The sequence below is a fragment of the Haplochromis burtoni genome, unplaced genomic scaffold, assembly GCF_018398535.1.
Source record: "Haplochromis burtoni strain Fernald_Lab_line unplaced genomic scaffold, NCSU_Asbu1 Contig_298, whole genome shotgun sequence".
Lineage (NCBI taxonomy): Eukaryota > Metazoa > Chordata > Actinopteri > Cichliformes > Cichlidae > Haplochromis > Haplochromis burtoni.
In genome coordinates this window covers 176,800-190,008 of record NW_024582659.1, presented here as the reverse complement: position 1 = coordinate 190,008, position 13,209 = coordinate 176,800, and the positions used below count along the sequence as shown (strand labels likewise).

General features: G+C 40.3%; 1 protein-coding gene across 1 annotated transcript; it reads left to right on the top strand.

Moving 5' to 3' along the window:
- Nucleotides 1-150: 150 nt before the first annotated feature.
- On the top strand, nucleotides 151-12,301 carry gtf3c5 (general transcription factor IIIC, polypeptide 5). The gene is made up of 11 exons (XM_005941361.3): nucleotides 151-502; nucleotides 4,566-4,764; nucleotides 5,485-5,680; nucleotides 5,788-5,971; nucleotides 6,303-6,407; nucleotides 8,587-8,701; nucleotides 8,866-8,946; nucleotides 9,112-9,200; nucleotides 10,288-10,370; nucleotides 10,826-10,968; nucleotides 11,762-12,301. Exons 1-11 carry the CDS (start codon nucleotides 299-301, stop codon nucleotides 11,950-11,952), a joined length of 1,590 nt encoding a protein of 529 aa, XP_005941423.1. The 5' UTR covers nucleotides 151-298; the 3' UTR covers nucleotides 11,953-12,301.
- The last annotated feature ends 908 nt before the right edge of the window (nucleotides 12,302-13,209 follow it).

The following is a 13,209-nucleotide window of genomic DNA, read 5'->3' as shown; positions in this document are numbered from 1 at the left end:
TTTTTTAAACTGTATTGTTTATTGCACTGTAGACGCTGGCGAGAAACACTATTTCGTTTTTGCCTGGGTTACACCATACAAAATGACAATAAACTTCTTGAGTCTTGAGTCCTGATTTTGAAAGGCTACCGGAACGTCATGCGTGCTGAAATGTTTCCGCCCGGAGTTATTATGGACTTGAACACATGCTCGTACGGCTGTTGGTGCAGGAGTTAGATGTGTTTTCTTTCGTGTTCTTTTTGGCTAAAGTAGTTGGTTCATTACATTACTCTTAATTGTCGCCAGCTAAGGAGTCGGTATGGCGGATATGAGGGACGCGAAGCTGGATTTTACTCTCAAAGAGCTGACGTTTTCCCGTCCCGCCGAACACGAGGATGTCCCGGGAAGCTCGTCCACCGTGGAGCTCCAGGACAAGAAGTTGGTGTGTGTGGAGTATCCGGGGGTCTTCAGCAGCGCGGACAGGATGCTGGCCACTTTGGGTGGTGAACAAAAAGTAACAAAAGTAAGCGGAAAGTAAGCTGGGACACAGATCAGTCTCGGGCTTTTATTTTGAAAACCATTGTGTCGGCTAATGAGCGCATAGAAAATATATTTTCATTTTTTTAAACATTGTAACTTAAATACATCGCTTTATTTGATGTATCGCTTTATTTACTTGGTGTTTTAAACTATATCAGTTACAGTCTTTCAGCATTTTGTAATTCAAGTGGTCTGTGAGGAAAACCGGGATCTTTTCAGGCTTTGGATCAGCGCTGTAAAACGCATTTTAGGGCTGGGTCCCCTATACAGTTCCAGTTTAAAATCAAGCTGGCCACACCTCCCTATAATTTACTTTTTCTATATTAAATGTAAAGACGTAAACGTGTGTCCTGAAAACCTCCACATTTTCACATGTAACCATCTACACCTTGATAGTACATGGTTGGACCCCCTTTTACCTTCAGAACTGCTTTAATAGTTTGTGCCATACATTAAACACGCTGCTGGATATAGTCCTCAGAGATTTTGGTCCATATTGGTATGATAGCATCACACTGTTGCAGATTTGTCAGCGTCACATTCATGATGCAAATCTCCTGTTGCACCACATGCAACGCTGCTCTTTTGGATTGACATCTGCTTACTGTAGAGCCCATTTCAGTGCAGTGAAACCAATTTTAGATGATCTTTGAGCTTTGTGACATGGACCGTCACATCAGAATCTTGCCGGAGACAGTTTTCCAGTCATCTGTTGTTCAATTTCTGTGACAATGTGTGAACCATAACCTCAATTTCCTGTTCTTAGATGATAGTAGTGGCATCAGGTGTGGTCTTCTGCTCCCATAGCTCATTTGCTTCAGAGTTCGATGCGTTTTGCATTCATTGATGTTCTTCTGCAAAACATGGTTGTAATGAGCGGTTGTTTGAATTACTGTTTGAGTTGCTGCCATGTGATTGGCTGATTAGATGAGCAGTTGAACACGACCAGTGAGTATATGTGTATGCATATAAAACATGAGCCTAAGTAAAAAAAAAAATAAAAAAAATCCTATTTTTCAACTCCACTAAAATTTGCCAGTCATCAGAAGGTATTATTCCCTGTTAAATGAGTTTGATGCCTTAATGACTGAACCATTAACAAAACAGATGAAGGGCAGCCTGAGATATTTTAAGAAGAAAAAAAGATTCATTGCAACAATGTGTCTGAGCTTTTCCTCATTCAGTACATGCAACACGCAGCACCTGTATAAAATAGGCCAAAGCCGACTGTACTTCCTCAGGAGGTTGAGGTCTTTCAACATCTGCAGGAAGCTCCTGAGGATGTTTTACCAGTCGTGGTTGCTGGAGTACTTTTCTATGGCGTGGTGTGCTGGGGGAGCAGCACAGCAAAGAAGGACTCATCCAGGCTGGAGAAACTGATCAGGAAGGCTAGCTCTGTGGTCGGCATGAAGCTGGACACTCTGGTGACAGTGGCAGAGAAAGGACCATTAAAGAAACTGATGGACATTATGAACAATGCCTGGGCATCCTCTGCACACGGTCGTAAACAATCAGAGGAGCCTATTCAGCGACAGGCTGCTTCTCCCAAAGTCAAAAACCAACAGACTTAAAAACTCCTTTGTCCCACACGCCATCAGACTGTTTAACTCCTCACTGGAGGGGAGAGGGAGGAGAAACAGGGGGACAAGGGAGGGCGGGAACAACTGAGCTGTAGGTGCTTTTCTACACTGTGCAATATTTGCAATATTTGTTTTTTTTGTCTTTTTTTCTTATATTTGACTGTGCAATAATCACTGTGCAATATACTCACTCAAATGAGCAATCCTATTTATCCATATTGTATATTCTGTATCTATATATGTGTATATATGGTGTATTTATGCTTATATCCTTACTCTCATTCCCCTTAATGTATCTGTAACATGCAACTTCTTTCGGTGCTTTGCTACTGGAAACTGAATTTCCCGGAGGAACCCACCCGAGGGATTAATAAAGTTTCATCTAATCTAATCTAATCTACATCTGCTGATAAAAGTATTCAGCATATGAACCTAGAACTAGTCTATAGAGCAGGGCGATATGGCCAAAAATATTTATCACGATATATATTTGAAAATTTGCGATAACGATATAACCGACGATATAATTGATGCGAGACAAAATACAACTCCACAACATTACTAGCGCAAAAAGACAACCTTCCATTTATTTTCACTTAAACAAGAAGCTGGTTTTTATGTACATTAAAGCTTTATAAAAATGTAACAGTGCAAATGCAAATTCCTTGCTGAAAGTTTAACCAAAAGGCATTTCCAGTAGAAATGGGCTGACATATCCTGAGCATAACCATGTATAATATCCACTGAAGTTAAAAAGAGGTGCTTTGCAACATTAAACTGCAGTGTGCAGTACGTATTTTTCGGACCATAAGGTGCACGGGATTATAAGGCACATTAAGCGAAACAAAGCAGTCAGATAAATCAAACTTTATTAAACTCATTCTTCTTGCTTCCTCCACTTCTGTACCATTGATTCATTAATGTTGAATTCTCTGGCAGCTGCTCTATTCCCATGTTGTTGCAGTATATTAATGACTAACCTCGTATTGTGGATGGATTATCTCAGTTGTTCTCCTGACTGAAGTTTGGTCCGTTTACAGCATCCTGCCATGCGATTGCATTTGTCTCTAACCATGAGGAACCTTCACGTTAACTTTTATAAGTGGAAAAGTGTTAGTGTTCGTCCTCCAGCTTCACTGTTTATGTTATGCTAACATAGCTGTGTCGCTAGCGATCACGTAGCACATCATTATATACCAGCTAGCCCAACTTCAGTAACCCTACAAACGTCACTGCTGTTTAGTTTCCTGTCTTCATTTATGTTGGAAGTGATAGCAGAGCTGTACGTTTGAATTTTTTCAGAAATCTCTCAGTCAGAACATGCTATATCATGCTTAGGTAACTAGCGAAACTAGCGAGCTAACTTCCGCTAGCTTCCTGCTAACTTCTAACTCCGTTAAATGTAATAACTTTTGTTTTCATGGATGCCTGGAAGTTAAACTTCATAGTTACACCTGGTAAAGCAGCAATGCTGATCGTTTTATTAAAGATGAAAGAATTTAGACAGTTTTTAACTCTCAGTGATGCTGCAGTGTTCGTTTGACCTGAAGCATACGGAGTTTAGGACCCAGATTACTCCCAGATTTAAGAGCATCTTAGTCCGACAAATACAATAACGACGGCCGCTTGCATGTTCTGCAAAAAAATGTGCTTTGTTGTGTATCTGACGGACAAACACCAAACCAGTTCCACATCACGGAAGTTGCACCATTTTTACAAACCAATTCTGGTTCATCTGTTTCACTCAACAATCGGCCATGTGCGTATGAAAACAAAGGCACTGCGCATGCGCGTTTTACTCCCATTCTATCGCGATATTTCATTTTCCTATCGTTGCCTAACATTATACCGGTATTACCGTGAACGGTATAATATGGCCCAGCCCTACCTAGGATCACAGTGGAAAGGCAATAAACTGTAACACCAGTTGTTTTTTCCATCTTTATGATTATAACAACAACATTTTAACATTTTTAACCTTCCAGATAAAAAAGCTGTCACGAAGGGAGGAAGGCCATTTGTAAATTGTTACCCAAACAATTAGCACAAATTATTAGAATTATTTTGCCTTTTACCTTCTTTAGCTCCAATCCTTTGAAGACTTTCTCATGAGCGCCCTCTCCTGCAACCTGGCTTAATTACAGCCAGGTGCACTGGCTCCCATAGGTTGAAACAGAGAAATTTGAATGCTGTGCTCCACTGAGATACACAAATAACAAGTTGGTATTTAAATTTCTTTGAAGTTTAAATATTTCATGAAACATATGAAACATACGTTCCTGCCCTTGGTTGTAGCTTTGTGGGATTGGAGGGGAGAGCTGTTTTATTTAAAATGTATTGTCTATTTTTTTCTGTCTCTTTGCATGTTAAATTGTTTGTTTTTTTTGTGGGTAATTAACTGATACTCAAATCTTTCTCACTTTTGTGGTTAATACCTGTACCCTTTATTTCCCATTAATCCCACAGACCTATTCCAACCCCAGCAAGCGTCTCGAGCTGCGTTACCGGCCCCAAGACCCTTTCTGTCACTCACTGTACGGAAACCGCGTCTCATCAGGCAACCTCCTTCTCAGAGTGCGACGGCGGGCGCGAAAAAATGACCCCAAGGATGCTGAAATCCACATGGACATGCTCGGAGTCATTGGAACCACATACAAATTCACGGGTGTGTCTCTCAGTTATCCACCTGTAGCATAATAAAGTGTTAATTTTGTTCGCCTTTGGTCCTCTTTCAATGTTTGGTTTCACTTTTTTAAGAATCTCTAATATTTATTCGTTCCTCATACAGTTTATACGTAATTTAGTCATGATGATCTTACCGATGTGGCATCTTGATCATGTTAAAAGTGAGAATTTAAACAATCAAAGGAAATCCAGTTTGACTGATGCTGTACATGTTTACTACAGTGCCCTCCAGTGGCCAAATGGCAGATTTATTTATTTACTTTTTGTTTTAGACAACTTAGGAAGATTGCTTCAGACATCAAATCTTGTGCCAGCACATGAAACAAGGAGATGAAATATGAAGATTATCGGTGCAATTTATTGGGCGCAGAATTTTTTTTTTTTTTTTCTTTCAATGAAATTCAGTAATGGGGGGGTCACATCTGTGGGAATTATATTATATATTGTCTTGACACGGGGACCCTCCCATGATCTTACCAAACATCATATTAACTTGTTTTAGGCAGTGGTTTCTGGCATGCCACACTTCTGAAAGCGAAAAATGTCCATGCCCTCAATCCCTTTGTCTTTGTCTTAAATTCCAGCATGGCAATGCTTTCTGTCACAGGGTGGTTTGATCTCCGACAGAAGATGACAGCGTATCAGAAAAAGTACAAATAATGCAAGTGACAATGTTTGTTCTGATGTTTGCCGTTTGCAGGGCTGGCAGACTTCCAGTGCCTCGCTGTGCATTCAGAAGGTGGAAAACATACGTCTTTGTATGACAAAATCATCCTCCGCAAACCTGAGAGTCAAGAGTTCTTTGAGCAGCCCATGCCTTACTTTCTCCCCCCACCCATCTTCTCACGCCTCGACAGTCCCGTGGATTATTTCTATCGGCCTGACGTCCATCTAAAGTTAGTAAACCACTGTAAACCCCCAAACAGCAATATTGGGAAGCCTTTATCGATCTTTAGTTTCAGGGTGATACCTATAATATTTCACCTCTTTTTTGCGTTTGTAGCCAAATGCCAGGTGACAGTAAGAATTTCATTGGTTTAAATCGCGCTGGCCGGCCCCACAACGCCATTTTTGTCAGCTTCACTGATCCCGTCGTGCCTACAGAGTGCCTCGAGGCAGCTAAAGTGACCTGGAAGCGAATCTGCATGAATGAGTGTGACAAGAAGGCTGAAGAGCAGCTGAAAAAGGTGTGTCCAGCACTCAGCCACACTCTGATTGCAAGGGTCACTAGTTGATAAGCGCAGGAACTGAGGGGAGATTGCACAGCTGTATTTACATCTGCTCGGACACTTTGAAAACTCTGTCTTGTTGTGTTTTTTGGCTCACAATCTGCATCTACTGGTATTTTTGTTCATTTTCCATCACCTGATTTCAGAAGCGCAGGTCAACCAACAATAATCAGCAGTTTTCTCTCCAAAATAGCAAAATGTTACAAGGCTATCTTTTATATAATGTTACATAAATATTGCTTTCCATCATGTTTGGTTATTATCTAATCTCAAAATACTTTGCACCTAGATGTTTGAGAGCCGGCCCATCTGGTCACGGAACGCAGTCAAAGCCAACATCAACCTCCACCCTGATAAACTGAAGCTGCTGCTGCCCTTCTATGCCTACTACATGGTGAGGTTATCAACAACTTCACTCAGGTGTTTTGAAATATTGAAATTTTAATTAAAAAAAATCTGCTGTACTTACTCAGTCTGCCCTAAAATCTTAGAAATGTCTGTGTTTGCTTCCATTTTAATCAAATACCTTGTGTTCTTGTCTTATTAATGCTTCTTATTGCTCTTTGTATGAATATGTAAGATGACAAATTGATACCTATATATGATACAGTGGGGCAAAAAAGTATTTAGTCAGCCACCGATTGTGCAAGTTCCCCCACCTAAAATGATGACAGAGGTCAGTAATTTGCACCAGAGGTACACTTCAACTGTGAGAACAGAATGTGAAAGAAAAAAAATCCATGAATCCACATGGTAGGATTTGTAAAGAATTTATTCGTAAATCAGGGTGGAAAATAAGTATTTGGTCAATAACAAAAATACAACTCAATACTTTGTAACATAACCTTTGTTGGCAATAACAGAGGTCAAACGTTTACTATAGGTCTTTACCAGGTTTGCACACACAGTAGCTGGTATTTTGGCCCATTCCTCCATGCAGATCTTCTCGAGAGCAGTGATGTTTTGGGGCTGTCGCCGAGCAACACGGACTTTCAACTCCCGCCACAGATTTTCTATGGGGTTGAGGTCTGGAGACTGGCTAGGCCACTCCAGGACTTTCAAATGCTTCTTACGGAGCCACTCCTTTGTTGCCCGGGCGGTGTGTTTTGGATCATTGTCATGTTGGAAGACCCAGCCTCGTTTCATCTTCAAAGTTCTCACTGATGGAAGGAGGTTTTGGCTCAAAATCTCACGATACATGGCCCCATTCATTCTGTCCTTAACACGGATCAGTCGTCCTGTCCCCTTGGCAGAAAAACAGCCCCATAGCATGATGTTTCCACCCCCATGCTTCACAGTAGGTATGGTGTTCTTGGGATGCAACTCAGTATTCTTCTTCCTCCAAACACGACGAGTTGAGTTTATACCAAAAAGTTCTACTTTGGTTTCATCTGACCACATGACATTCTCCCAATCCTCTGCTGTATCATCCATGTGCTCTCTGGCAAACTTCAGACGGGCCTGGACATGCACTGGCTTCAGCAGCGGAACACGTCTGGCACTGCGGGATTTGATTCCCTGCCGTTGTAGTGTGTTACTGATGGTGACCTTTGTTACTTTGGTCCCAGCTCTCTGCAGGTCATTCACCAGGTCCCCCCGTGTGGTTCTGGGATCTTTGCTCACCGTTCTCATGATCATTTTGACCCCACGGGATGAGATCTTGCGTGGAGCCCCAGATCGAGGGAGATTATCAGTGGTCTTGTATGTCTTCCATTTTCTGATGATTGCTCCCACAGTTGATTTTTTCACACCAAGCTGCTTGCCTATTGTAGATTCACTCTTCCCAGTCTGGTGCAGGTCTACAATACTTTTCCTGGTGTCCTTCGAAAGCTCTTTGGTCTTGGCCATGGCGGAGTTTGGAGTCTGACTGTTTGAGGCTGTGGACAGGTGTCTTTTATACAGATGATGAGTTCAAACAGGTGCCATTCATACAGGTAACGAGTGGGGGACAGAAAAGCTTCTTACAGAAGACGTTACAGGTCTGTGAGAGCCAGAGATTTTCCTTGTTTGAGGTGACCAAATACTTATTTTCCACCCTATTTACGAATAAATTCTTTACAAATCCTACCATGTGATTCATGGATTTTTTTTTCACATTCTGTCTCTCACAGTTGAAGTGTACCTCTGGTGCAAATTACTGACCTCTGTCATCATTTTAAGTGGGGGAACTTGCACAATCGGTGGCTGACTAAATCCTTTTTTGCCCCACTGTAATTTACTGCATAGCAATAAGCAGAATATATATTTGTAGGGTGAATTTAAGCTTAGAGGTAATTTAGCTATAATAGTTTACTTTACATTTCCCTATTTGGCTAAAAGTTTAGCCATTGGTTTAAGGCTATGACTTATTTAATATGATACTGAATAAGTAATATCCATTTACTATACAACATTGAATCAAGTCAAAGCCTAAAATGCCACAAGTCTTAAAAAATAAATGCTCAAAAGTAATAAAGATTACTAGATTACATGCTTTTGTTGATATTATTATGTCCATCTGCTGGATGAGAGACTTGTGCAGTCTCTCATTTCCTGTAAAAAGAGATTAACATAGGTAGACTTTTTGTATGTAGGTGACAGGGCCGTGGAGAAGCCTGTGGGTGAAGCTCGGCTACGATCCCCGAAAGACCCCAGAAGCCAAAAAATATCAGATGCTGGATTTCAGGATCCGTTGTAGCTCCAAGCACGGTGAGAGCAGAATTTCTCCGTTTCTGATGAAACTTTTTCTACATTTAACATCAGCGTTTGTATTTCAAAAGGGCAAAAAACAAACTTGAGCAATTTAGTCATTTTGCAAAATCAGCTAGTGTGTTATGATGAGCATTTTTGAGTTCATTTGTTCCCATTTTTAGGCTACTTGCTATCCAACATACCAATAAAAGCCAAGAGAAGCTCCCTGAACTACAGTCTGCCAAACACATTAAACAAGTCGGGTAAGTGTTTTAGAAGTATGGAGGATAATGCACACAAATATTCACACAAAAGGGAGAGCAGTGTATGAATTGTCAAGACTCAAGTGTTTTAAAAGTAACCTTGTTACTAAGTTAGTAAATGAAGTCATTGCTCTATTCAGTGTTGTGCTGTCCTTTTTTCCCCAGCACCCCAGCCAGCTAGTGTGATGGATCTTCCCACTCAGGAGGGTCCCAGCAGCAGTCGAGATCCAGCTCCAGTCACATACCAGCTGAAGGTCAGTGACCATTATCAGAGCAAACATGCCAGATGTTTTAAGCACACATGAGGTACGCTTCCCATGATGTACTTCTCCTTCATTCCCCTCATTTTACTCCTTGTGTTTTTATAAGCCTCTGTTGATAGTCAGTAGGTTTTGTCTGCTCTCTCAGAAGTTGTGTTTGGTGCTGCTTGTTAATTGTTTTTTATATGTTCGCATTTTCCGTTATATTTTTCCCCATCCAGTCAGAGCCTTGAACCTAGTTTTTCTGCCGTGTCTTCCTGTTAAACAAACCTCTTGCAGGATGGGGAGGGGATTTTTCATTTTGAAATTCTCTCTATTTTTGTGTCTTTAGAATATAAAGCACTGTAAGGTGACCATTGTTGTAAACTGGGGCTTTGTAAATAGAACTAAATTGAACCCAACTTGAATTAAAGCTCTCCTTCTTCATGGGGCCCTGAGTATTCTTCTAGAAGCATGCTTAAAACAGAATATATGATGGGATGAATTTCATGATTGTATGGCCAGAGTTTACAGTATTGTGCAAAGGTCTTGAGTCTGAAGCCATGCCTTATTTCTTTACATTTCGCTTGAAATACATACAGCATTTAAAGACTGAAACAGCTCTGGGGAGGCTAATCCATGACATGATTTTCTATCCAGGTATTCTTTTACTGTTTGGAAGTGGGTCAGGGATCATGCTGAAAACCGAACTGCTGTCAGTTGGATACTTTCCAGATCCCACTGCATGTTGGATTCAAATCTAAACACGCATTTCTGTGTTTATAATTCAGTCAGTTTTGACAAGACACCACTGGCTGAAATGCAGCCCCAAATAATGACAGAGACGCCACCGTGTTTTACAGATGACACTCACTGATGTAAAGGAAATGAGGGGTGGATCAAAACTTTAGCCCAGTGCTGTATATGCTGTTCATTTATTGAAATCGTTTTTTTTTTCTTTTTTTGAACACATTGACATTTCTATAGCATGATAGTGAAAATGCCTGAAGCTACAAAGGCATTTAATGACAGTTTAAATGCAAGTTGTCTTGCAAAAAAAGTAATGGAGAAGCTGTCGGTGTCCTCTGTTTCATCTCCACAGGAATCATCCTACATTTTCAGAGAGGGCATGCTGCCTCCTCACAGACAAATGTTTTACCAGGTCTGTGATTTGGATGTGGAAAGGTAATACACAGTAATGTTCATAACGGTCATATCTACTCGCATCTGGCATCATTTTTCATCTAAATAAAGTTGATCAAACTGACGTCTGGGTTTTCCACAGGTCCTTTCACCTAACTCCTAAAAATGTTATCTAAAGATTCTCAAAGAGTAGATTTAACTGCTTTTCAGATATATTTTGTATACTCCGAAGTGCTGGCTGTTTCTGTTTTTGGTGGGATAAGAGAAGATAGCAAGATGTGCTAATGTTAATAGGGAGGAAAACATGAATGCACGATTCTGTGAAATTATTTTTTATGAATACATAACAGGAGCAGCAATGAATAAGATTTTAAATTTAAATTTTAAATATAAATTATTTTAAAGTATCCAGTGTAGCATTTTAATTATCTGGTGGATTTATCAAATATGTCGTGGTTCCATTAGAATGACTAATGTAAGCGTTTGCCATTTTGCAGCATCCAAAAGGAGATCGAGCAGAACAACGGAAACGAGCAGCACTGTGACGAGCGTGACGGCTGGTGTGTCGTTGGCACCACAGACAAGCTGAGGGACATGATCTCAGCCATGATCAAGGCGGTGATCAGAGCGCAGAAGCCAGGTAAGGAAAAAGTTGTGACGCTTATTACTGTGTAATAAGACTCTTATTACTGTGTAACCGCCTTGATCATTAGAGTACATTAACTTGACACAGTGTGCACCCAGAACTTGTTTTACTTTTACTCCAAATCATGCCCTGCTTTTAGTTTAGTTTCTTACCTGATAGTTTTCTTTGCTCTTCTCTATTCATTAGCTGCAAAGCTTTTTGCCCTCTAAGCCTACTTATGACCAGCAGCTACTCCAGTCACATAGTCTAGTTTTAAGTAAAAGAGTGTGAACAACAACTGGATGGACTGAACTATGTTCAGATATTAACGTTAGTCAACTGGTGGTCCAACTGAGATTGCAGCCCAGGCACCTTTGCTGGGCACCGTTCTCTTTCTGTCACTATCCAATATCTGCAAAATGCCAACAATAAATCTTTAAAAAAACATCCATGTTTCGAGCAAAATTGGTTTTAGCAGCTCTTGTTATCCATTAACGTTTTCTTTGATAGTAGGTCAACTTTTTATGTTTTTGGTTCCATGATTGGAGTCACAATTCCTGCAGAAACATTGATGCCCTGCGTTGTTCTAATAGAAAAATGCTAACATGCTACCCTAAAAATAAACCTGTTTGTTTGTGCACTAACATTTTGAAGCACCGATTATGGATTATCATGACAAACCAAAACTCATAGACTAAACTCAACAGTGACTATTTTCAGTATTTGAAGTAAATGAGTCATGAACAAGACCACCTGGCACCCACTTTTTACTTTTTGGTTTTGGCTTTTTGATGTGTTTGTCCTTCAGTGTTGCCGGAATTACCCAAAAGACGAAGACGTAAAGGCCAAAGCGTAAAAGATGTTTATGCAGAGGAGGAGGAAGATGAAGTGGGGGAGTATGAGAATAGGGAGGATGAAGAGGAGGATGAGGAAGATGAATTTCAGCCATCTGAAGGAAGTGAAAATGAGATGGAGACCGAAATTTTAGATTACATGTAACACAATAAAACCACGTGTTGACATAAATTTGACTGTTAATATGTTGTGTCATCAGTTTCTTTAAAAATGTGACCGTGTAAATAAAGGAATTATGTTCTTTTGAAAGGTTTGTGTAACAGTTGTGTTCCCTTTGCTGTTAATGTATAGAAACCGTTTGTGTTTGCGTTTAAATTGACATTTTTGTTAGTTACAGTATAACTGGAGTTCACCATGGACACAAATAAAGCTTCAGTTTTTCTGACCAAATAACATTCATAACCAACATTAAAAATCGCCGGATGCCATGTCCTGTTGTTGTGGTCTTCCTCCTTTAGGCGTATTAAATTAAAGATAAAAAAAAAAAAAAAAAGATAGCAAAGTAACTAATAAACAGGTAATTACTTAAAATTTGCAACAAACGACTACAAATTGACATGATAGCATCACGCAGTTGCTGGTGAATTTTCGACTGTAAGGCCCAAAATTGAGATTCAAACCAAACAAGACTGTTCCAGTCTCCTGTTTTAAGTTTTTTGTTTGTTTGTTTTTACTGAACAAGGCACTCAGAAAGTACATGAATAAAATATTTAGAATGTTCAATTTGAACTATGAACTGCAAAACACTGAAGAACAACATGAACTTTGGTCCTGTACTTGTACTGTTTTTGTGGATCTCTTTTTTTTCTAAATATGTTCATGTTTGGGTAAATAGAGGAGCCCCAAAAAGCAGTTTCTCTTAAGCTGTAGTCAAAGACACTGCTGACACTTCTGCTGGCAATTCAGATAAATGTGAGAAGGCTGACACTCCTATTTGTTACATACGGAGCCCAATTTTTTTTTCTCCCATGTCCCCTGGGGGGCTCCGTAGTTACAGATTCAGCAGAGAAAAGCAGCTCGCTGGGTGCGCAATGCCAAGAAAAGAAGCTCAATTCAGTTCATTTTTGTCCCAGTGAAACTCCCAGTGTTTCTGACGGAGAGTAAGTGGGGCTCGTGTCTAGACACTCAGCCTGAGGAATAAGTGAAGAGTTTTAGGGCGAACGTTTTGGCACCGCGCGCGCGGCTTTCAGCCATCCAAGCAAAGTGCCGTTTAGGACCTGGTCCTGATGACTTCATCTCCCACTCCTAGAAATAAACTCTTAGCAGCAAATATCACAATCACGTTAATTCTTGTCCTGAAAGTGAAACTCTTACAAATACATATGCATGAGGCCAGCCACCAAAACATCTCTGTTCACAACTTTCAGTCACAAAACTGACACTGTGGCGTTCTAGTAAATC